The 22095-nt window shown below is 35.4% G+C and overlaps 2 protein-coding genes across 7 annotated transcripts in view; one reads left to right on the forward strand and one right to left on the reverse strand.

The window, feature by feature from the left end:
- The window catches only part of LOC124446648 (cell cycle checkpoint protein RAD17-like), a 24545-nt gene extending 14300 nt beyond the window's left edge, over window positions 1-10245 (reverse strand). The window contains exons 1-8 of one of the 5 annotated variants that reach the window (XM_046997676.1): window positions 6238-6453; window positions 5984-6044; window positions 5585-5661; window positions 5147-5175; window positions 4057-4115; window positions 3768-3864; window positions 1761-1858; window positions 1585-1656 (exon numbers count right to left, since the gene is read on the reverse strand). In XM_046997676.1, the coding sequence (XP_046853632.1) occupies window positions 1585-1656; window positions 1761-1858; window positions 3768-3864; window positions 4057-4115; window positions 5147-5175; window positions 5585-5610 (381 nt within the window). In that variant the 5' untranslated portion in view covers window positions 5611-5661; window positions 5984-6044; window positions 6238-6453. Of the gene's footprint in view, window positions 1-1584; window positions 1657-1760; window positions 1859-3767; window positions 3865-4056; window positions 4116-5146; window positions 5176-5584; window positions 5662-5983; window positions 6045-6237; window positions 6455-10164 lie in introns of those variants that run through there. The other 4 variants (XM_046997748.1, XM_046997816.1, XM_046997610.1 and 1 more) reach the window with 4 other exon arrangements.
- On the forward strand, window positions 8522-21928 carry LOC124446484 (muscle, skeletal receptor tyrosine-protein kinase-like). 2 transcript variants are annotated; one of them, XM_046997362.1, is made up of 13 exons: window positions 8536-8777; window positions 14592-14631; window positions 15148-15158; window positions 15252-15602; window positions 15679-15987; window positions 16278-16380; window positions 16580-16740; window positions 17137-17236; window positions 17393-17556; window positions 18183-18327; window positions 18599-18768; window positions 19399-19719; window positions 20042-21928. In XM_046997362.1, the coding sequence occupies exons 1-13, from the start codon at window positions 8738-8740 to the stop codon at window positions 20878-20880; spliced, it is 2754 nt and encodes a 917-aa protein (XP_046853318.1). In that variant the 5' UTR covers window positions 8536-8737; the 3' UTR covers window positions 20881-21928. The 2 variants fall into 2 exon arrangements, with proteins under 2 accessions (XP_046853381.1, XP_046853318.1); XM_046997425.1 differs by lacking the exon at window positions 15148-15158 and having other exon boundaries at window positions 8522-8777.
- The last annotated feature ends 167 nt before the right edge of the window (window positions 21929-22095 follow it).

Below are 22095 nucleotides of genomic sequence, written 5' to 3' on the forward strand. Positions count from 1 at the left end.
AATTATCAATCCATTAGCTGTGGGTAGTTGAATGTTGGGAAAGACAGGTACATGCATGTTTCTGAATATAGAATCTCGGATGTCAACATTGCTGTAGATAGATACTTGGCTAAAATATTTTGTGCCTCCTTGCAATGTTAGTTATGCTTGGCAGCGTTGGACTTATGCAGGTAAATTATAAAGGTATAATTACCACGGTTAACTGTTAGTCGGACTCGTGTTTCGACTTGAAATGCTGACTTGGGGAGATTTCCAAATTATCTTCGTGAATGACAATTTGTTTTCCCCTGTTCTTTGTCATCGTGTGTCGTAGTAAGGAGGAAATGAACGCAGGATCATTTCATAAATTGCACAGAACACAACGCTTGATTTGAAAAGAGCAAATACCATGGTGAATGGTCAAATTTATATTTAAATGAGAGCGTTGACACCTGATGAGTATTCTACCGAAATGCATAGTGTCTTTCATCTTTAAAAAAGTTCTTCTAAAATTCTTGTAGAATTTTTGGGTTAGTGTTAAAGCCAATTTTATTGACTTTGGAAATTGCAAAGGTTATGGAATGATGCATCTTGGACAATTTACATCTTGAACTTGCCAGCTAATTTATTGGAATCACCAACATTAACTTGTTATCCTAACCATTTTTCGGCTCAATTTCACGTTTCATCCTCATTCGCAGAATCCGCGTTTTACCCCCATTTGCGAAATCCGCTCCCGCCATTTTCCGCGTTCTGGTTCCGCGTTTTATTCCTACCTCAATATATTATGTCAACTATGTTTTATTTAAGGTGCCACTCACATGGATGACTACTCTAAGCATTCATTGGTCAGTGGACGTAAAATAAAAAACAATCATTGGCCAGTGGACGTAAAATAATAAACAATCATTGGTCAGTGGACGTAAAATAATAAACAATCATTGGTCAGTGGACGTAAAATAATAAACAATCATTGGCCAGTGGACGTAAAATAATAAACAATCATTGGCTTGTGGACGTAAAATAAAACAATCATTGGCCAGTGGACGTAAAATAATAAACAATCATTGGCAAGTGGACGTAAAATAATAAACAATCAATGGCCAGTGGACGTAAAATAATAAACAAGCATTGGCTTGTGGACGTAAAATAATAAACAATCTTAGGCAAGTGGACGTAAAGTAAGAAGCATTTGTTGGATGAAGTTGAGCATGGTATCAAGAATTATTCAGACCGAGGTTATTGTTTCATGCCGAAGATTCGCTTCGGCATATAACTTAGACCGAGGTCTGAATATTCTTGACATCATGCGAAAAACGAATTCAATAATTGTTTTATTATCCAATTCAACAAACTGAAATATTCTTAAACACATTAATGTAAAACATTTTTAAAACCTGTTCTTCTGCTTCGAATGTGTCGTAAATATGCTCAAAGCCAGCTTCGCCGCTTTTTAAGTGTCATCCTTTTTTTCAAAAGCTTTCATATCGTTTTAAGAAACTGTGGCAAATATTGCCATTATTTATCAAAAATTATTTGCAGGTATAGTAGACCAATTAAAACCGACATTGTTTATACAGTGAATAATAATGGATGAATACGTACATGTGGAGATAAATGCGAACGCAGCCAGTCTCTGACTTCAGACACCTTTTTCTTATGTACGGCTAGGTTAACCTAAAATTATCAAAAGAATCAAAATAGTCTGATTAAAAAAGATTAGGAATAGGAAGACGAATAAGGTTAGTGAAAAGTGCTTCAAAGCATTAATTTGCACATACCTCTGTGGAAGGAGAATATTTTGTACACCACAAATCATGGCTATCCAAATATTTTTGCTCTTCCAATTTTTCCCATTTACCGGCACTTTCATTTTTACCTTAGAAGAATATTTACGTAAGTGACCTCAAGAGTGTGTCAACAAAACTGTGGGGGGAGGAGAGGGGAGGGAGGATTCACAATGCAACAAAATTAACCATGCATGCAGTTCGGGATGCAGCCACCAGAACTGCATGGTTATCGACGGACTTCTGCCGATGATGTTTTTGAAACAAAAGAAAACGAAAAGACAGAAAACTTCGACGGGCAATGATAAAAACACATCAATGAGATCAGTTGCACATTAAACAAGTTTGTTTTTACACTCGAATCTCTTTTCTTCATCTCCTTATTGCTTATTCTCAATTTTAAATGCTCAAGAAAACTCTTGACAAGCAAACGTAAGCATGCGAAACTATTGAAAACATGTTTGTAGATGCGAATTGTTCATGACAGTACAGTTCTGAAAAATCGCGTACAATTTTATGATGTAAAAATATGTCGACTCTGACATTTATTTCTCGCTCGACTCTTATACCGCTACGGTTTACAAACGTAAGTTCACACCAATACAAACAGACTACACTAATCTTGACGATCTATAAGTAAGTGAGAATACTTCCGGGTTCGAACCATTTACTATTGAAAAAAATGTAGTTCCGCAAATGCAGTACATTATCAAACAGCATTTTTTCCCTGCAGACTTCCTACGTACGCCAGAGTTTTTCAAACAAAAATTTAGCCGAAATTAGAGTGCATGAAGTGAATGTTCATGAAACTTTGCATATTTATTGACAAACATGCCACCCTTGATCCTGTAAAATTCCACAAATAAGCGGCTTATAACGAAGAAGATAATTGGGCTCGTCTATGCGTTACTCTGGTTGTACACAGAAGACAATCAACATTAAAGCAATCAAAAACTCACAAAAAGGTGCTTATTAAATGAAAGTTACATATACTTTTTTAAGGCTTAAAACAAAATTCAGATATTAACAAGCACTTCAACTTCAAAAATCATGTTCGTGTGTGAACTTTATTGGTCGTCATGTTGACTGATATGACGTCATAACGACTATGGACGTCGCCAAGCTAATAATAGAGTGATTTAGCAAACACGACGTTTCGTCTAAAACGTCGTCAAATTTTCGCGAGGGATCTGGGTCTAGGACGCAACCACGTCGTAAAGTATTTACGAGTTAGCAAACCTTTTGTAGGACTTCGTCAAATGATAGTATGAAACAATTTTCATCCATTTCGGCATTTTTCCTGCTGAATCGTGTTTTCCGATAATTTTAAACTAATTTTTTCATATCAAAAATAAACTGTAGTATATTCATTTCAATAAAATTATAAATAAAAGCAAAATCATCGACATACGGCTTTGTGACTTAAATTGTTTTGACTCCGTGGAAGCCCCCGAAATTAGAGTGGGCCTCGCGTTGTTTATTTGTTTGTTTTTGTTCGCTTTAGGAAACAAAATATTCGCAGTTTTTTCTTAAATGAATATATGTAGGCCTATGTAATCTTTTAACATGCAAATATCAAGGATATTTCCTTATTTTTTGTCTAAAAATTAAGTTTGTTTCAGCCGTCGTTGATACGACGTCAAATTGTATGTTTTCACGTCGTCGTCGTCAACACGACTGCCGTCGTAGATTGAACCGAAAGTAAAAGGCGCATGCCACGCCATTTTCACGGCGTCTTAGACGAAACGTCGTGTTTGCTAAATCACTCTAATAGTTTGTGTTGCGATGTTTAGAATGTGTACTTGTTATGACGTCAATTTGGCAAACATGGTTGGCCACCAAGTAAGTTTTCACATGTAGAGTGAAAAATCGCCACTTTTGACGGTTATGAAAAAATCGATGTCAAAAGATCAAGCACAAAATGATTTTGAGAGCAAGTACTTTTGATTAAAGCAATAAAAAGGGTATGAAAATTTCACATCATTAAGTCTTTAAACACACTTTTTGTACGAGGAAGTCTCGTTGACATATCATTCGTATTTGCTGTGAAAGCATCACCATTCAAGTCGTGAAAGGATGAAACCATCCACATGTCTTTCTACAAAAAAGTTTAGTAATCAAAGAAAAGTTCAGTAGTCAAAGAAAAGTTCAGTAATCAACACAAATGGGCATCCAAATGTCTTTCTACAAAAAAAGTTAAGTAATCAAAGAAAAGTTCAGTAATCAACATGAATGGCAACGAAAATATTTTAAGAAATGCACAAAATGAACAATTTCTATGTTAACATACTTTCTTACGATGAATAGTCGATTTGGCAGATGCCTTTGCCTCTTTTGTTGCCATGGAAGCTGAAAGATATCAAAAAAACCTTCACAAACTGGAGTGGAAAAAAGATTTTTCAAAACAAACTATTGAAATAAAACCCTACAACTCGAACTCTAGTGAGAAACAAAAATTTTTTTGAGTTAGCAGAGGTTCGATTTAGCGAGTTTGTAGTTCGATTTCGTATATCAGATCAATACAAAACCATTAGAAGTTTTACTGCTCATTTAAATTTTTATCTACAACAACGCAATTTAGAGATATTTCAAGTGTGATTAAATACTCTAAAAAAGCAAACTTTATATAACTGCAAACTGCATGGCCAGAGCTATATATCAGTGATAACAAATTTGTAAGGCTATTGAGGCAAATTCATAATGAACATTCGTAAAAATACACTGCGTGCATAATTTGTTAGTTTACAATTGTTTTGAATGGAGTTTACGCTTTCCACTTGTTGAATTTAAGCCCTTGAGGCTTACTGTTTAGCTTTTCGAGATTGAAGTTCAAAATTATCAAGAGAAATTAAAATTCCTTCGAGTTATCGGAGAGTTTGAGTTAAGCGAGGTCGACAAATTTTATCAGCTGACTATTTTTTAGTTAAAAGTTACATGTTAAATGCATGTTTAAAATGCCATAAAATGTGCTTTGAGTAAAATCTGCATCCAGCAACCAGCCTTTTTTTATGTACAATACTGGCATGAGATAAATTATGCATGTGTACAAGGTCTTGAACTCTAGATCAAGGTCATATTCATAATTCATTTCGACATTTGTATAGTTTTTAGAAAAATAACCTTTCAAAAACATCAAAACAGAAATTATTATAAAATTTTTGGAACCACACAGCTCTAGACTAATTTGTTTACTTTGAAAAAAATGCCACTAAATCATGCTGTAGGATTGTTCTAAACTAAAAGCTTTGCTGAAATTACTTGCAAGTTGGTTGTGTTAATTGCAAGTCCATTTATGATACATTTGTGTCAAAAAAGCCACTGAACAGAACGGATAGTCGGTAAGTATGAGGCTAACAAATACAAGTACTCATCATAATTACCATCCCAAGATCTTTTTTTCTTGCCAAGACTGAAATAAAGACACAACAAGTAAACTCAAAAGTACTTGCTTAAAAAGTGCTTATGCTAATCAACAATAACATGCACAAGCTGACAGGTATCTATCTTGTTCTTCACTCCACTTAATTGTTATCTTAGTATAACATCATCTAGCATTGTTTTCCTGTTTTAAATTGCTTCCAAAAAAAGTAGATTCTGCATAGTCAGAACTTCTTTGATCATTTTAATGTACAAAGCATTGCATCACACATTAGTCTATTCACATTGCAATTACTTGGTAAATACTTCAGCAGCTATATATGAAAACCAAGGTAATGTCATGAAATAATAATAAAAAGCTTAACCTCTCATGAGCTACATAAACAATCTCAGCTTTAATTAATGAATCAATTTATTCTTCAAATAATTTGTACACCAACCTAGCACAGGCAGAGTTAACTTGCATGGTCGATTCAAACTCTTTGGGAAACTTTAACGCTGACTTTTTCTTTAAACTCTGTAAAGCACATAGCAGAAATTTCATTGAAGGTAAACAACAATATTTGCAATGATACCACTAGGAATAGAGGAACAATTGTGTTGTGAGGGAGGGAAAGGAAGTGTTGAGTGAGGAAAACTACCACAAGTAATCTATTTCTTTTGTGTTGCAGTTCTTTAATTAACTCTTAAGCAGAAATTTCACTTTCTTAAAGAGTGAGCATATCTGAAATGGCCAGCCAATAATTTTGCATTCAAGTTGAAATTTAGATGAACAAAAGCTCCTGATGCGTGCAAGCTTTAAGGCAGGCGATTAGTAGTACTGATTGAACATTACTAACTAGGTCACTTTGATGGAATGTGAAGTGGATCTTTCAAAGTGTTTCATCTTTTGCCAAAGACCTTGACAGAAATTTTCAATTTTGTAAAAAGAAATGCTCAACAAGTTGCAATAAAAAACAGGCCTTATAGAAAAAATGTTTATCGAACTCTTTCGCTGTCTTTGAGACTTGATGAATCATGAATCTCATTGAGATTGAGTCTTGAAAGGAGAAAAAAGCATATAAACAAAAATTCATTTTTAGAGAATATTTACGTTTTCCATAGCTTTACTTGAATAATAATCTTGAACGTTCATATGTTGAGACAACATACCATGAAAATATTCTTGTTTGTCATTCAATTATCAATATCACAGATATCGTGTATAAAGTATGTTTATAGCGACCATCTTTAATTATTGTTCGATACGTCATGTAGTACATTATAAGCTGGAAAAGCAGAGAAAAAGCCAAAGCGATTGGATTTATTCACTGATCCACTGATCTCACGAAGAATGACTTGTCGTAGAGGAGGCAGTGAACTAAAATAATCTATATACCACCCATAATCTTCTACTACTTTTGTGAACACTTGCATATTAGCTTTGAATTTATAATATAAATGGAACATTGAGTTCTATAAGAATTCAACTCAAGAGTATGAGAATACTGGATTTTCATAGATCATGTTGCTTGCAGTTAGTTATTACTTCTATGGCTTAGCCTTCCAGTACCCCAACTCCGTGGACCCTTGCACCAGAAAGAAACATTATGTACATTAAAGAGTAAAAAGTTATGTTAGAAGATGACGGAAATCTTCAGATATTTTTAATTAACTATAGTTTTTTGAGCTTTAAGACATGTAGTACGGTCATATTTAATTCCACCAAGTAAATTTGCTTATATTGTTAATATTTACAACAATAGATGACGCATGTCATCTTGAATCTTTGACATATTTCGGATTGGAAAGATATTGCAGAACTACGACAATATGGGATTATGTGTTTTATTAAATATTCATGAGATATCCATTAGATGTGGTCATACCTATTTAAAAAATATGCATAAGCAGAGGGGCAGCGTGCCATTACACAAACAATTGGTAATTTGGTATATTTAAGTCAGTGAGGATAACCTTAACACATGTCACTTGTCTCCGTTACAGTATCATCATGCAAAAATCGACAGCCGACATTGTTTTGCTGAGAAAACAAAAAGTCAGTCCATTGACTGAAAGCCCTCCCTCCCCTCCCCCCCTCAAACAGTTAAGCTTATAATGAGCGTCCTAGACTTATAGCTTCACGGTAAAAGTACCAAGACCGAATGAAAGGGTCATAGAGCCTCACTATAACTATACCTCAAACATTTTGTGATATAATGAGTTTTCTTCGCCCATTCGTCCGCCCTGTTGATTATTATATGAAATTGAGCTACGCGTGAAATAAGTGCTGTAGTGCTCACGCTAATATTCCCAGGCGGAAAAAGAGTACATGAACCAAACATGATATTTGTCGCTTGAAAAACAAACCCGAAAACAATGGACAAATTAATTAACGTCTTTAGTTTTTAGTAATCTTGTCAGAGGCCGCGCAAGCTCAATTATTAGGGGGGGAAATCAATTGTGGTTATGGATTAACAAAGATTAAAACAAACGAATGAATAATTATTCCCCCCCCCCTCAATTATCAATCTCGCGCGGCCCCTGCTAGTGGACCTATAATTAAGAGAATTACAAGTCACAAAAAAGTTGCCACCTTTTCAATTATGTGCATGCAAACAGCACGGGGCGCATGCGCCAATCTCATTCATTTTCAGGTGGCAACGATCCAAACCAATGAAACTATGGCTCCTAATTTGTTTGTCCTTTTTTAGGCAATATATCATTCAGCTAGTCTAGACAGTCTCTAAATATTTCTTCATAAACATCCTTGCATTGCAAGTTTTTCAATAGTGCTTTCTCCCAGCCAAAGATTCTACAATTTCAAACCCTTGCATGAAACTATATGATCAAACTAAAAATCGTATCATACTACGGCAAAGCAATGATAATTATTACAAAACATTATCTCTCAAACTTGATAGAGTTTTTATTTCCCACCATGTCAAAACAAAGGTTTGCTAAGAAACACATTTAATCTCCATCCTTATTTTCCATTTGCTTCGTTCGGGTTAATGGGTACAAGTATTTGATAAAAAGGTTATCGCACACTACTCGGGGTGATGTTTTATCTTACTCATGACGATATCATAATTGCCCCTCGTTCACGGCGTATCAGCAGGACCTTAATAGTAGTTATGTTAAGATGCCGAGGTCATCCTCGTGATTTAAATAAATACGTAAAAAGACCTTTATGATATTATCAGCATTTTTCATATCGGGCAACAACATTAATAGCGATAAGATAATCTCATTCCTCAAGTAGCATAACCTCTCGATAGTGCAACTTCTTCTCCAAGCCGAACAGCAAAGGGATGTATTTCCGTTAACTTACTTCCGGTTGTATTGAATCATTGTATAAAATATATATTAGGTATTTAAGTGTCATATTCGCAAGACTTCTTTTATATTGCCGTTGGCCCTGAGAACGTACTCATGACCTAGTTAACCCTCGTTGACTTTAAAAACCATCCGCTGGAGTCAAAAGCGTCATATTTTCTCCCTTAACGTTTGGATTTGGACAACGCGCATTTTAATCAGCAAGGGAAGACGTCCTGTTGGTTGAACAATTCAATTATAGGCAGCCGAAGTTTTACTTTAAACAAACTTTCACCATGAACATGGAGATATCGAAAGCATTATCATTATTGACTTGTAAGTTTTTTACTTATTTACTCGTTTATGATGGTGAATGGCTTACGACTTAAAATGATAAATATTATTTGCGCTTTTTGAGCCGAAATTCATTCATTTCTATTTGCCACACGGTGCTCATGTCTTGACGTATATCGCTTGATCCACAGGGGCTAGATTTGGGCATTATCTATGGACAATCTACATCAATGCAGGAAGGTCGTTATTTACGATTTTTATCAGTATATTCATCTAGACATTTGTGTACTAAAATTTAAAGGGACAAACAAAGGCGACTTGAGGAACAGCCATTAGCATAAACACGGCTACATAAAATTACGGCAATTGTTTTCAATATTTTTATATTTCTTTCTAAGACAATCGTGTAAATATTTGCATGCGCCTCCTGTCGTTTCCCTATATTACAAATAGGTGTCTAGGGTATATACTGGCAAAAAACGATAAAACGTTTAACTGTATGATGCATAATGCACGCATCATGATCATATTTTTGCTTAAATACTAATGTGATACGTGTGAATAACTGATGTCGAGAAAAAATGCATTGTGACGCGTCATATACACAGGTTTAAACTTTAATTATACACACAAAGAGACAAACGCGATCGTGCAAGACAAACGCAGATGGAGAGAGCTTGGATCTATGATACAAAGCAGGAAAATTTTGTATGATAGTATGATTAGCATAACTGATGTAAGAGGAAGATGTAAAGTAAGAGAATTTGAGGAAACCGACAAAGCGTTCCGGCTCTGAGAGACTTACGCTAATAAACTTTTTCATTTTCTCTGATTTAAAGAAGCATACGACTTCCTTCCACTGTCTACCATTACCCGCTGACTGCTGAGAAAGTAGCTTGGAGATTAGATGTTGAACATATACGTAATATGGACTTTGCACGTCGATTGTCAGTTTTTCGTAAAATCACTGGCTCAAATCGAAACAACAGACAACAACTGGATTGCTATTCATTTGAAATAAGCTGAATATTTTTGAGCATTGAAGGAAATCAGTAAAACCCAAACACTTTTATGTGACAGATAGCTATTGTTCAGATCAGTTTAAGGTGTTTCGTGTTTCGCCACAAACAAGCAATATGTAGCATAAAGACGACTTTGGATGGAAGAAGACTAATCTCAAAACCAATATTTACAAAATGAACGTTTGACATTTTTTATTGGACAGGGACAGACTACCGCTAAATGTTTATATATTAATCTTGAGGCACGATTGCACTCATCAACAGCGGAAGGGGAAAGTGTATTCGGTAATTACTGCAATTGTAGACGGAATTCATACCTTTGTCCTTATTTTGTTTTTATAATAGAAACCGAAACATCAAAATAAGGGAAAACAAGATTTCATGCATTTATTACGGCTTAATTTTACCTTTTTCGTGGCTAACAAAGTCAATGAATGCGCTAACCCGTAATTACCATAGCATCTTCATTCTCCCAGTCAATGACCTGAATCCAGTGAGCCAATATTAAAGGACAAAGATTTAGGGTTATATGATACAGTGATCCCACATCAGTGTATGTATGGGGTCATCCGGTCCTATGGTTTTTATTTTGAAATGTTGTAGAAAATGAAACAACACAGACAGAAACTTGAAAAATATGCAACTAGGCAAATTTTCTTGAAAACCGGTAATTACAGAAATTCAGACACTTTCTAAGTTGAAAATGTATTGAAGGGTAAACGGTTGTATAAATGGAATGAAATATGACAATAATACAAGCTGCTCGCCTATTTTATTATTCTCGTGGTTTACAACTTTGAATGGTTTCAATCCACTGCTATTACTTCAATCGATTTTAAGACGTTACAACAGTAGCAACTTTCAAACTAACCGGAGAATCATTCTCACACATGGTAGCGTCAACCTTTGCTCAGGTTTGAAGGCATTCAAAAAAGATTTTATCAGTAGATGTTTTTCAAGTGTTACTCTTGTATGATGCACTTCATCTATTGAGTCCATTATTATTATTATTGATACAAAATCATAAGATCCGTGGGTATGAATGGGTTAACTTAGCTATAACTTGGGGTCATGGCCAAGTGCGAATCATTATCGAAACAACTCAGGACAAACGTTTATGTATATATCAGCGTTAAATCCTGTATATTCTCCCTTTTTATTATTAGCACACTGTTTGTGACTTGTGATGATATTTCAAAGGTCGCTGTGCGGCAGGAAGCATCCGTGCCATGCTCATGGCAATATCACCAATACAAACAATCAAACGAACAAATTGATATTATAGCTTCAACTATATAGTTTACTCAACATTGTTCAAAGTCCCTTAGACTGTATATAAATATACGAGAAATCAATTATCCAATTTTATCTTTATGATCGTATCCTTAATTACTGTTTGGTCATTCATCTCCTCGATAAACAGATGAGCGATGATTGAAAACGCGACTCGTTTGAGCACGCTTAAACGACTGCACCCTTCCTTGCGAGAAAAATATCGGATTAATTAATCGAGTATTATCGTGTGTAATTTAGCTTATTAATTTAATAAGAACTCAAGTCCACTTAACTTCATCTCGAAAAGGTTCTACGTCCGACATTTTCCCACAAAGCATTTCTCGGTGTAAAAATAACGAATTCTAGCTGACTAGCTCGTATGGTAGGACGTTGGTTTAACTAAATGTATATGTAATGGTCTACGGTGACTTTTGGTCTGAATCCCCATATGATAAAACGTGCACTAGCTGACGAAGCAATTTCAAATTCAAAAATTTTGCACGATTGTTTTGTTTGTCGAGATACTTGTTTATAATGAAAACATGTTACACAGCCAGGAATCAGGATGTGAGAAAAAATTATTAGTTACGATTGAAGTTAAGAATGATCCCTGCATATGAGCCATAGCTATTTATTCTCTTTAACGATCACAAATTATTTGGCTAATCTAACGAAGTAGAATTCAAATGCATTTTTTTACTGGAATGAGAAATTTTCTTTGTAATGAAAATATTGACTATGGGCCAAATACGAGTGGCGCCTCGTAATTTTACCCAATTAGCAGTTTTCAACAGCAAATCAACTTTGACTGGACGTCTATAGTTCATTTCAAGCTCGAAGAAAATCGTCTGTGTTCGTGTTAGTCGATCTGAAACTATAAATTTGTGCTTCGAATACATTATGGATTGTGCTTTAAAACCCTTGATGTAAAAAGGGCCGGTGTTTGATATTTTAATGGGTATTTCAAACGAAAATATTTGAAATCAGTTCCCCAAGATGAAACGAAAGGAAAAAGTTATCAAAACATGACGACAAGGCATCTTGACGAAAACTTAATGAAATAAAAATGTTAACAAATAATGCTGCGTAATCATATTTTTCCCGTTGGTGAAAGTTCATGTTCGTGCTTGTTATTAAAAGTCCAAGTACACAGTCACTATTATAATGTGCGTGTGAAATTGAACCTTTGTGCAGTGGTGCAGTAGCAGTATAACATTCTTTTCATTAGCAGGATGTCTGAAATGATGAACAACTAGACGGGCTGACAAATCTTATTGTTTTTTCTACCCTTGATGCGGTAGACTTTGCGATGTTGCACATGAACGCTTTCAAACTTATATCAACAAGCCATAAATGGCCATTTTGTGTAGGGTTAAGTGTTTGTTCCTTCATGGAACATTAGAGAAGATGGGAGCGGAATTGATTGCTGCAAAAACAATAACAATCGTCGAGCCCGACTTTATTGTTGATTTCTTGAAAGATTTATTTAATTTTAGCATCGTTTTAATGCAAACAAATGCGACTGCTCGCTATCCATTTACAAATTGATATTTTATGAATATTGTAACTTCCGTTAGAGTTCCATTATGTTGAGATAGACATGACCACTAACATGCACTGACATGGAGTTCTTTTTCATAATCAACTTCCAGTTGTTGATTTATGATGTATGAGGATAAAAGGATTGTCTCGAGTTTTCAAAAGTCATAATCGAATCGCCAATCCTTCCTTGTTCATGAGTTGATCCCAAAAAGCTCGAATCTATTCTACGATTATACGTAATCGTCTACATTTCTGTTAATTTTGTTACATCATGTGATGATGGATGGTAAATTCTGTAGATATTTTCCCTGTCAACTGCACAGCTTCTGCCTTCTTCCAACAATTCTCCTTCTGCCAATTCACATTATTTTAATTCTATAGATGATGGTATCGTGATATTTGCGCGGTACATTTAAACAGCAGACAAAGTTTATTGTTTCATCTTTTGAAACCATAAGTGCAGGAAACTCGTGATGTTTTGTTGTACGTTAATTTTTCACTTAAAGAATACCATATATGTGCTGTTAATGAAACATATTTAGAACTGATTCATAATCTACATTTGCGTTCTCACGGTTTTCCTTTAAGCGCTTTGAGCTGTTGATGTGGACTACAGCAATTCGGTCTCATCGGTTTTATGAGATTTTTTCATTGGGCATGCCAACCCAGATTAAGGCGTACGTTTTTTATGGTTTAGGACCCTTGTGACAAATTATGGGATGGAAAAAAATTTCAATTTCAGCAGAAAATTGTTTGTGGAATTTAGTTGCCTGCAAAGATGTTTAAAATATTTACAACCCCAAGTTGTGAACGTTCAAGTACCGCGAGATATTACATCCCAAGTTAAATTTTATTCAACATGCAAAGCTGTGAAAGTATTATCGAACGAAACAGGTCAAAACCTGCAATCTGAGCTTACAATAATTCACACCAAAATGAATATACGCTTATAGATCAACATGTAGGTGTTAATCACACAGCAGGATTTTACACGTTACAAAGTGGTCTGATTTACTGCATGTAATAAAATTAAAACAGAACACTTCTAGAGCAGTCGATAATACCTCGACATCACTCAACATTTAAAGTGTTATTAGAACTTTTCCCGTTGCTTTTGCAGTCTTAGCGAGTGAAATATGCTTTCGCATGTATACGGAGTTTTGTTCCAATCTCCCGTTTCTACCTTTTGTATATTTATTTTCAAAAACCTATCTGTCACAAGGCATACATAAGAATTTTTGAGTTAAGAGGTTTCATGTGTCAAATATTTGCTAATTATAAACGAGTATTGATAGATTGGATAATTGTGCGGGAGCAATACTTCCAGTGATTTTAATTGGTATGATAGGTATGTTCAACCAGTAGACATGCTTGCATTCATACAATTCAGTCGACTTAAGGACCAATATGCTCTCGTACACTTTGCTTTTCCTTAAAACAAATTGTCTAAATAAGTTTTCCAATGAATCTGCTGGTTAGTTGTCTCGTCTAACGCTTGTCTTCTTTAAGGCAATTTGAAAGTGTTATGAAATGCGATGAACTAACTTTTGACGTGAACTCTTGAGACTTGATGACGATAGGTTGCAGAAATCTCAATAACTACTTTGCGCATGTCCTAAATAGAGATACAATGTCTTGCAAACTTCGTCTTTCAAGATTATCGATCCGGGAAGAGATGCTTCGATCTCTAAACGTCTCAGTTTGGTTTGTTTAGAGAAAGAGACGTCTTTCATATCTGCAAGAGTTTTTTCAGCCCTAAGCCATGATAAAGATTGGGGAAACATACGTCATATAACTGACGTAGAAACAGCACAGCTTAATTTTATCATCTAGACATTTATGTTAAAACGAGAGTGTGTTCACATATAAGTTAATCTAGCCATCAGCGTATGTTGTAAGCTCATCATAGATTGGAAGCTGCATCCTCATGAACATATGATTTCGCTAAGCTTGTCATTGATTGATGCATGCATGACGTTGTAGCTTTTTCTGTTCTAAACTTAATCACATTCTTTAGATTTTCTATTGGTACACTACTCAAATGGAAACCAACAACGGTAAGAAATACATTTTTACTCATGAAAATTTCACAATCATATTACACTTAATTTTTGATAATTTAGAAGTATTTTTAAGTTTTCATAAATGTAAAGAGAGACGGAAAATATTAGGCGAGGAACACCGCTCCCTACTCACCCGTCATTTTTAATTCAAAATAAAGTGAAAAGTTCAGTGCGTGGTATCGTAGCTTCGTGAATTCACTCATGTTTCTTTGTCGCTCTCCTAATATACATTTTCAATTCAAAAGTCACCAACGCAGATACACGTTATGCCAATAAGGAGCACTTTTATCGCCTTTTGCAGCAGAATGTATTGATGTGTTTTCCCATTCTTTCTCGTCGCCTCTATTTTGTATCTCGTGCATAGACGTTTTGAGTCACCATTATGAACGACAAATAAGACCTTAATTCACTACCACCAAAACTATGAAAAAGCTACACTTGTTGCATAAGTCATACGCTTTTTTTCACTAGTCTAAAATAACAATTTTTTTTGTTTTTTTTTACTTTTAGACGAGGAAAAGGTAACCATGATTTAATTTACACGAGTATAATTTTAAAAACTTGAAGTAGCACAAGCGCAAATTATGTTAATTTCTTTGATTTCATTTTTGAAGGTTGTACAAAATTCTTGACTTTACCCAGAGGTGTCATATCCTCTCCAAACTATGGGAAAACCTACCCGGGAAATCTCGCATGCAAATGGACTATAAATGCCACGATCGACAAAAGAATAAAATTGGCATTCGACGACTTTGTTGTGGAGAAGAGCAGAAACTGTCGATCAGATTACTTATTGTTATACGATGGTATCGACAAGAACTCGCGGCTAGTAGGACGGTACTGTTCTGCAAAACCCGTGCCGTTCATTTCATCATCAAATTCTATTCACTTGGAGTTTTACTCAGACGTGTCTCTTGGATACCGTGGTTTTATGGCACGTTACATTACCATAGAACCACCAACAGGTATTACACCATGTAATTTGTTGGACGATCGATGATGTAATGTTTATAAATCAACGATGATATGACATTGCTTTAGAAGAACCTACAACGTGGAAAAGCCGTCCAAAATTCAAAGATGTCGTTTTGAACGTGACATGCATCGCGGGCGATAGAGTGAAATTGCGTTGTGAGGTGGATGGCACGCCTGAACCGACAATCACGTGGGCTAAAAACACCAAGAGAATCGTGCAAGATAGTGAAACTATAATTCGAAATGGCTCCTATATGTCCGAGTTGATATTGAAAAAGACCAAGAAAAGTGATCAAGGAACATACAGCTGCATAGTTTCAAATGGTTTTGGGCCATCCATTGAAGCAAGCGGAGTGGTTCTGGTTGAGAAAAGAAGTAAGGAGGCTACGACATTCTTCCCTATGACATTTGTTTTTTAATTATGTTGAAGCAACCTTCGTGTATTTTTAACCTTTTAATAAGCCTTTTTATACATAGTATGTTAGAATGACTAAGGTATTTCAATTCTTGCAAGAGGAACAGTTGATTATCTTTTCTTTACTGTCCTCGGCTCGAAGTTCATATATGATTTTCACTCGAAAGAGACATAAGCTGCCTGTTTCAGATACATCATGTACTGTACTGGTATTAAACATCCAATATTCTATGTATAATTTTATTTATAGAGTTACCTCTCATCACGTACACGACAAACAATCAGACGATTTCAATTGGCGATGAACTCGAGTTATTTTGCAAAGCCAATGGAGAGACACCATTGAATATGTCGTAAGTATATAAAATGACTGTATTATTTGATGATATTTCATCATAGGAAAACGTTAGATTCATCACCCACAATATAAAGTACACAAAATTATTGACGCCAACCTAAAGTCCTGTCACTCAGCATGTTGCTTGGAGAACCGAATCTGTTGGCATGATATTATTTGCAATTCTTATATAATAGGCATTGATCTTTTTTTAGGTTTTTGCAAAATCACATACCGCTCAAAACAAGAACTTGTGCTCCAAATGGCGAATGTCAATTACAGCTTACTAAAATGTTTGTGGAAGATACGATGATTACTTGCAAATCCTGGAATTACAAGGGACAAATGACGAGGAATATTATTATCAAAGTTAGAGGTAAGTCAACATTCGTTAGCAGACTTATCGAGGTTGGTAACACCGCAAGAGTTTTATAGCGATAATTGATTGATTTAGAGTGCGGTGGCGAAGCCAGCCGGCAAGTTTTGGTTCTGCTATGTAAATTTCAGAACGCTATCATTATTCAATTCTTTAAAAATCTGTTGTTTTCACAGTGAGTGAAAAACATCAAAATTTTCATTGCTTGACTAAATTCGCAGGATGGCTACGCCAGTGATAGAAAGGAATAAAAGCAAATATAAATTTTATTTTCGGTCAAAAGAATTTTTTCCTCGAAGCAAGAATTATAAAAAAATCCATTTTGAAACAATAACAGGCCATTCTGCCTCATATAATTTGATTCATGAAATGTGAGTGGCATTTCTCACCCTTTAGGGCCTCCAATAATAATAAACGCCCCGACCAATCAGACCGTAAGGCAAGGTGATGCTGTCAATCTGACGTGCGAAGCTGCAGGGAAAAATGTAAAAATAAGGTAACAGCATATATACATAAGGTACTCACAAGATTACATTGATGTATATAGTTAAAGAATTTCAGTTATAATTATTTTCTATGGTAATTTACTCGCATGTATGAAATGAAATTTTTTTATTATAATTATTTATCATATTGATACGCCATTTTGTAGTTGGCTCAAAGACAACGAGACAATATCGGAAAGTTTTGTCACAAGAGAGGGTCGCTCCATCTTGTCAGTAAAACTGTCTGTAATACACAACTCAACACTAACGTGTTTGGTGGAAGGAAAAGACGGAGATGCATCACAAAACATCCAAGTTTCAATTGTGAAAGGTAACTGTTTGGGATTTCCTCCCTTGTTTCGCCCAAAAATTCATAATTCACAATAAGTTTAAACTGCATCACAAATCACAAATGACTTTAGATATGCTGACGTAAGACAAGTTTACTACAATGTAAGCACAGGTTCGCCCGATAATCCTAACGTTCTTTTGTTAGATGTTCTGATGTATTCTAATGTTTTCTAATGTGCTTATTCTAGGTTACATTGGTCTTATTTATACAAAATGAATAGAAAATTATTACATATTTATGACGAAATTATTAAGATAAAATTTGTTAACTCATCTAGTTTTTAAGTTCCTCCTGCGCCTTTAGCTGTTGTTGCCGAATCACTTCCATGACGTAGGTTTGAACATCCCAGATGATGATGCATTTTTGTTTCCCAATTTCTATTCTAACAAACGGCTAAACTACAATATGATTATTTGAATTTATTTCATCCAAGCTTACGACGGTAACTGGCATTTTATGTGAGCAAAGGAAGTTTATTGTTGAACTCATTCATATTCCAGTCGATGAACGAAGAGTGATTTCAAGTTTCAACTTTCAACGCTAATAAAACCTTAACAATTAATAGGAAGACGGTTGACGAAAGTCACTATTGGCCTTTTTTGTAGAAACGAAGGGACCAATCAGAAGACCAATCAAAAGAAAGGCGCTAAGGTTTTCAAACATAGCTATTCCTAGGAGTCGAACAATTCCTTATGGATCCACCTTGGAGGTTCTTTGTTATGCAATAGGGTATCCATTTCCGAACATCAGGTAATTGCTATTTTGATGGGATTTTGAAAGTCTTAACGTCATGCTCAATCATTAAATGTGCATTTGAAGGCCTTTGAAGGCCTTTATTCATCGGTGTAATGTTAGATTTTAATACGAATAAATCATATTCACTTTTTTTGTCGAAAAGACAACATGGTTCTCCTACATGAAGTTTTGTCATTTTGTGTAGCTTCTGCGTCCTCTCAAAATTTCTATTTTCTGTGGAGCCCTTGTCATTTTCTATTTCATGATTCCATTTCTCATTTTGTAGTTGGATATTGAATGATACAAAAATTGACTCCGAAAGAAGTTTGTTCGCTAATGGTACTTCCAAATTTAAAATTTCTTCACTGAATAAAACTGTGGTGGTTACTTGCGTAGCACGTAATGTTCATGAATCAATCCAGTCGACCGCAATCTTTACAGTTGAAATTGAATCAGGTCAGTGTTAAAATAGAATCACGTTTTGTTGGTTGATCGTTGAAACAGTTTATAGAAGCAACGATTTACCAAGTTATTACTTTAGGAAGTTGCATTGTTTGTACCTTTAACTGAAGTCACAAATCAAAAAAATGACTTAACTGAAGTTAGTCGTTGAGCATTATAAAGTCTACTTTTCATGGAACTTGTTAACAAGCAACAATTGACTCAGAAAGTTAACCATCCACTACTTAACTATCGACTATCAGTCTCTACATGCTGCTGACAACCATCAATCGATTTATGCAAATGCATGGCATAACCAGTACAACAATAATCTACAACTGACGCTTATTCTTAAGAGGAATTTTAGTACTCTAAACAGTCGACAACAACACAACTGCACCTCTCTACAAAAGCTCTTAACCACATTTGATTGTTACCTAGCTAGCATTAGCAAGTATAGAAGGCTAGCCATTGCTACACAACTCACCTCATTATGTGTTTTGCGAGCAGTTTTAAGAATAACCGTTTGTATTTAATAGTTTGTAGCGCATACTCGTGACGTATGTGCAATGAATTGTGGGTAAATTCTAACAATGCGGCAAATATGAACTTGTACTAAAAGCAATGTTTTATTTTCCATGTCAGTAACCAGAGTGCCAAACAAAACATTGGAATCAACGAATGAAAACATGAAAGTGATTTTGGGGGCAGGAGTTGGCGTTTTGGTGCTGACAGTACTTATCGTTCTGTTCATTTTCTACCGAAGAAAATACAGAAAAAAGAAAGTAGAAAAAGAAAGCCAAGCAACAGGAGCAGCAGCGGGTCATTCACAACGAGAAGATCAAAGACTCATTCCAAATCCAGTATTCACCGAAGATAAAAAAGAACCGATGGATGAGACGCCCGGTGTTGAAATGCTAGATTATCCTAGGGATTCCATTCAATATACTGAAATTTTGGAAAATGGTACGGTGAAATGATTCATTTATTGAAATCATTATCATGCATTGAAGGACTGTCCTATTTGGTGAATGACAGTGTATGACTTTATGTCGTCCGTTCAACCGGCATAATTCGGGGATGGAGAGGATAAATATGACGTCAGTTTTTTTAATTACTTTCCTCGGGGGGTTGTCCAATACTTGTTTAGCAGTATAAGCAGTTCAGACCATTATGCGGTTGTTTGTGTCTAATAATTCATGTATTCTTTTGCGTTACGTAGTTTTGAGGTTTCTTTATCATTGTAGTATAACATATTATAAAAATACATAATCTGGATTTATCATAGATTCACAGATTGAGATGTTTCTTGGACGTGCCAAGGATCTACCATTTTCTCCTGGCGAATTCAACGTTGTAGTACGAGAGTTGAAGGATACCGAGCCATCGGATGAGATAAAAGACGATTTTGATGTGGAAGCTTCATTACTTGCGAACCTCGTTCATCCTAATGTCGTTCGTTTGATGGCAGTATGCATAAAGACTCCGCCACTTTGCTTGGTATTTGAACATTCAAGTTGCGGTTACTTGGACGAATATTTACAAGAATGTGAACAAAGAGACCTGACTTTTCCGAAAAAACCGCGTGCACAAATGGAATTTTTCACGGAGCTTACCAGCGTTGATAGATTATTGATAGCGAAACAAATTGCTTCTGGTATGAAGTATCTCTCTGACAAAGGTTACGTACATCAAGAATTGCGGACGCGTAATTGCCTTGTATTCAAAGACCTACAAGTCAAGGTTGCAAACCTTGGTCTACGTTGGGCCACACCTGATCAAAACTTTTTCATCATGAAGAACGAAGAGAAACGACGTTTCCCTGTGCGATGGTTGCCTCCAGAGGTCGTACTATATGGCGAATACAGTCCTTCCGCGGATGTATGGTCGTACGGTGTTCTTGTTTGGGAGATATTCTCGAATGCTCAATTACCGTACGCGGGTATTGATGACAAAGACGTCATGAGCTACGTACGAGGCAATAATATTTTGCCAAGACCAAAACTTAGTCCGCATGAAGTTTACGAAGTAATGAAGTCTTGCTGGGAAATTACACCATTGCAGAGACCTAATTTTAAGTCCCTTCATGACACAATGACTGCACTGCATGCAGGGATACGTGTTTAACTGATTTCTCGGTTACCGTAATTTGTATGATACTGCTTGTACAGACCTTTTTTTAAGCCATCATGCTCTTTATTATTTCGTTTAATGATAGAAATGAACTCGAGTGAGCATTTTATTAACACGTGTCAAACTTTAATTTGATCGTCGGTTCATAAAACTTGATCAAGAAAGTGGCACGTTCGGGTTATTTTCTCCAAGCTCTGCATTCATATTTTTGATGATAACTATTGCTGAGATGCCAAGATACATATCTATTACAGGAAGATGATTTAAGGCGACTTTTAAAGAAGGAATACTCGTGAAAACCTCTAGCTCTTACATGCTACTTACACGTCCATAATTGTGGACGGAAGGCCTTGATTAAATTTTCCCTTTTCTCGCTTTGGAGCAGTACATTGAAAGAAATCGATTTGATCAAGCAGAAATACATAAATTCAAGATAAGCTTCGTTGAAAATAAGTTTTTTTGTTGTCTAAGCTGGCAAAAATGGCGTTACTTGTGAGCGTAATTTCACACTAGGTGAAGTACAACACGTGAAGTACAACATGTCCTATTGTGATGTAGCGTGAAGAAATTTTTATTAAGAAAGTTTTTTGATTTTAAAATCAAAAAATGGTGGAATTTCTTTAAGGACTTGCATCCTTGTGTAAAAAGATTAAATTTTGGAAAACTATTTCTGCACAGTTCTTCTGAACTGTTTTCGAGACGACTTTATTGGGTAACGAATTCAGAGCTAAATAAAACAACAGGAGCACTTTCTATGTTCAACTATACGGATAACCAAAAGTTTGGAAACATAATGCTTAGCTGCAAACATTAACAATATAGCTATTTGAGTTAAATCCAATAACATTGTGCAATGGACCTTTCTCTTTCTCTCAGGTTTTAAGTTTCATTTGTGTAAATTGTAAAATTGTCTAAGTAATTGCTGCGCATGGTTATCGATTACCCGCAATTGTGGAATTAAAGGCTGAACAACGGATGTAAACATAAGAAAAATTAATGTCACTTTTCTGCCAAGTAAAAATAGACGCAATAACCAAAGTAAGAGCAAACTGATATATTGCTCAGTCTTTTTTGGGTAGTATTGGAAAATATGAAATCTTGATCGAAATCATGAATGGTTGTCATGAATGACGACTGAATGCGCAGATCCTACCTCATAAAGTATTGGAGTTACGGCAATGATTATTCGAATGAGCTCGACGAGAGCTT

This window comes from Xenia sp. Carnegie-2017, unplaced genomic scaffold (assembly GCF_021976095.1).
Source record: "Xenia sp. Carnegie-2017 unplaced genomic scaffold, XeniaSp_v1 HiC_scaffold_1, whole genome shotgun sequence".
NCBI classification, from domain to species: Eukaryota; Metazoa; Cnidaria; class Anthozoa; order Malacalcyonacea; family Xeniidae; genus Xenia; species Xenia sp. Carnegie-2017.

Coding starts and splice junctions, on each gene's coding strand:
- LOC124446484 (XM_046997362.1), top strand. CDS start 8,738: ATGAACATGGAGATATCGAAAGCATTATCATTATTGACTT. Junction 15,603..15,678: donor TACCATAGAACCACCAACAG/GTATTACACCAT, acceptor ACATTGCTTTAG/AAGAACCTACAACGTGGAAA. Junction 17,237..17,392: donor GGGAAAAATGTAAAAATAAG/GTAACAGCATAT, acceptor GCCATTTTGTAG/TTGGCTCAAAGACAACGAGA.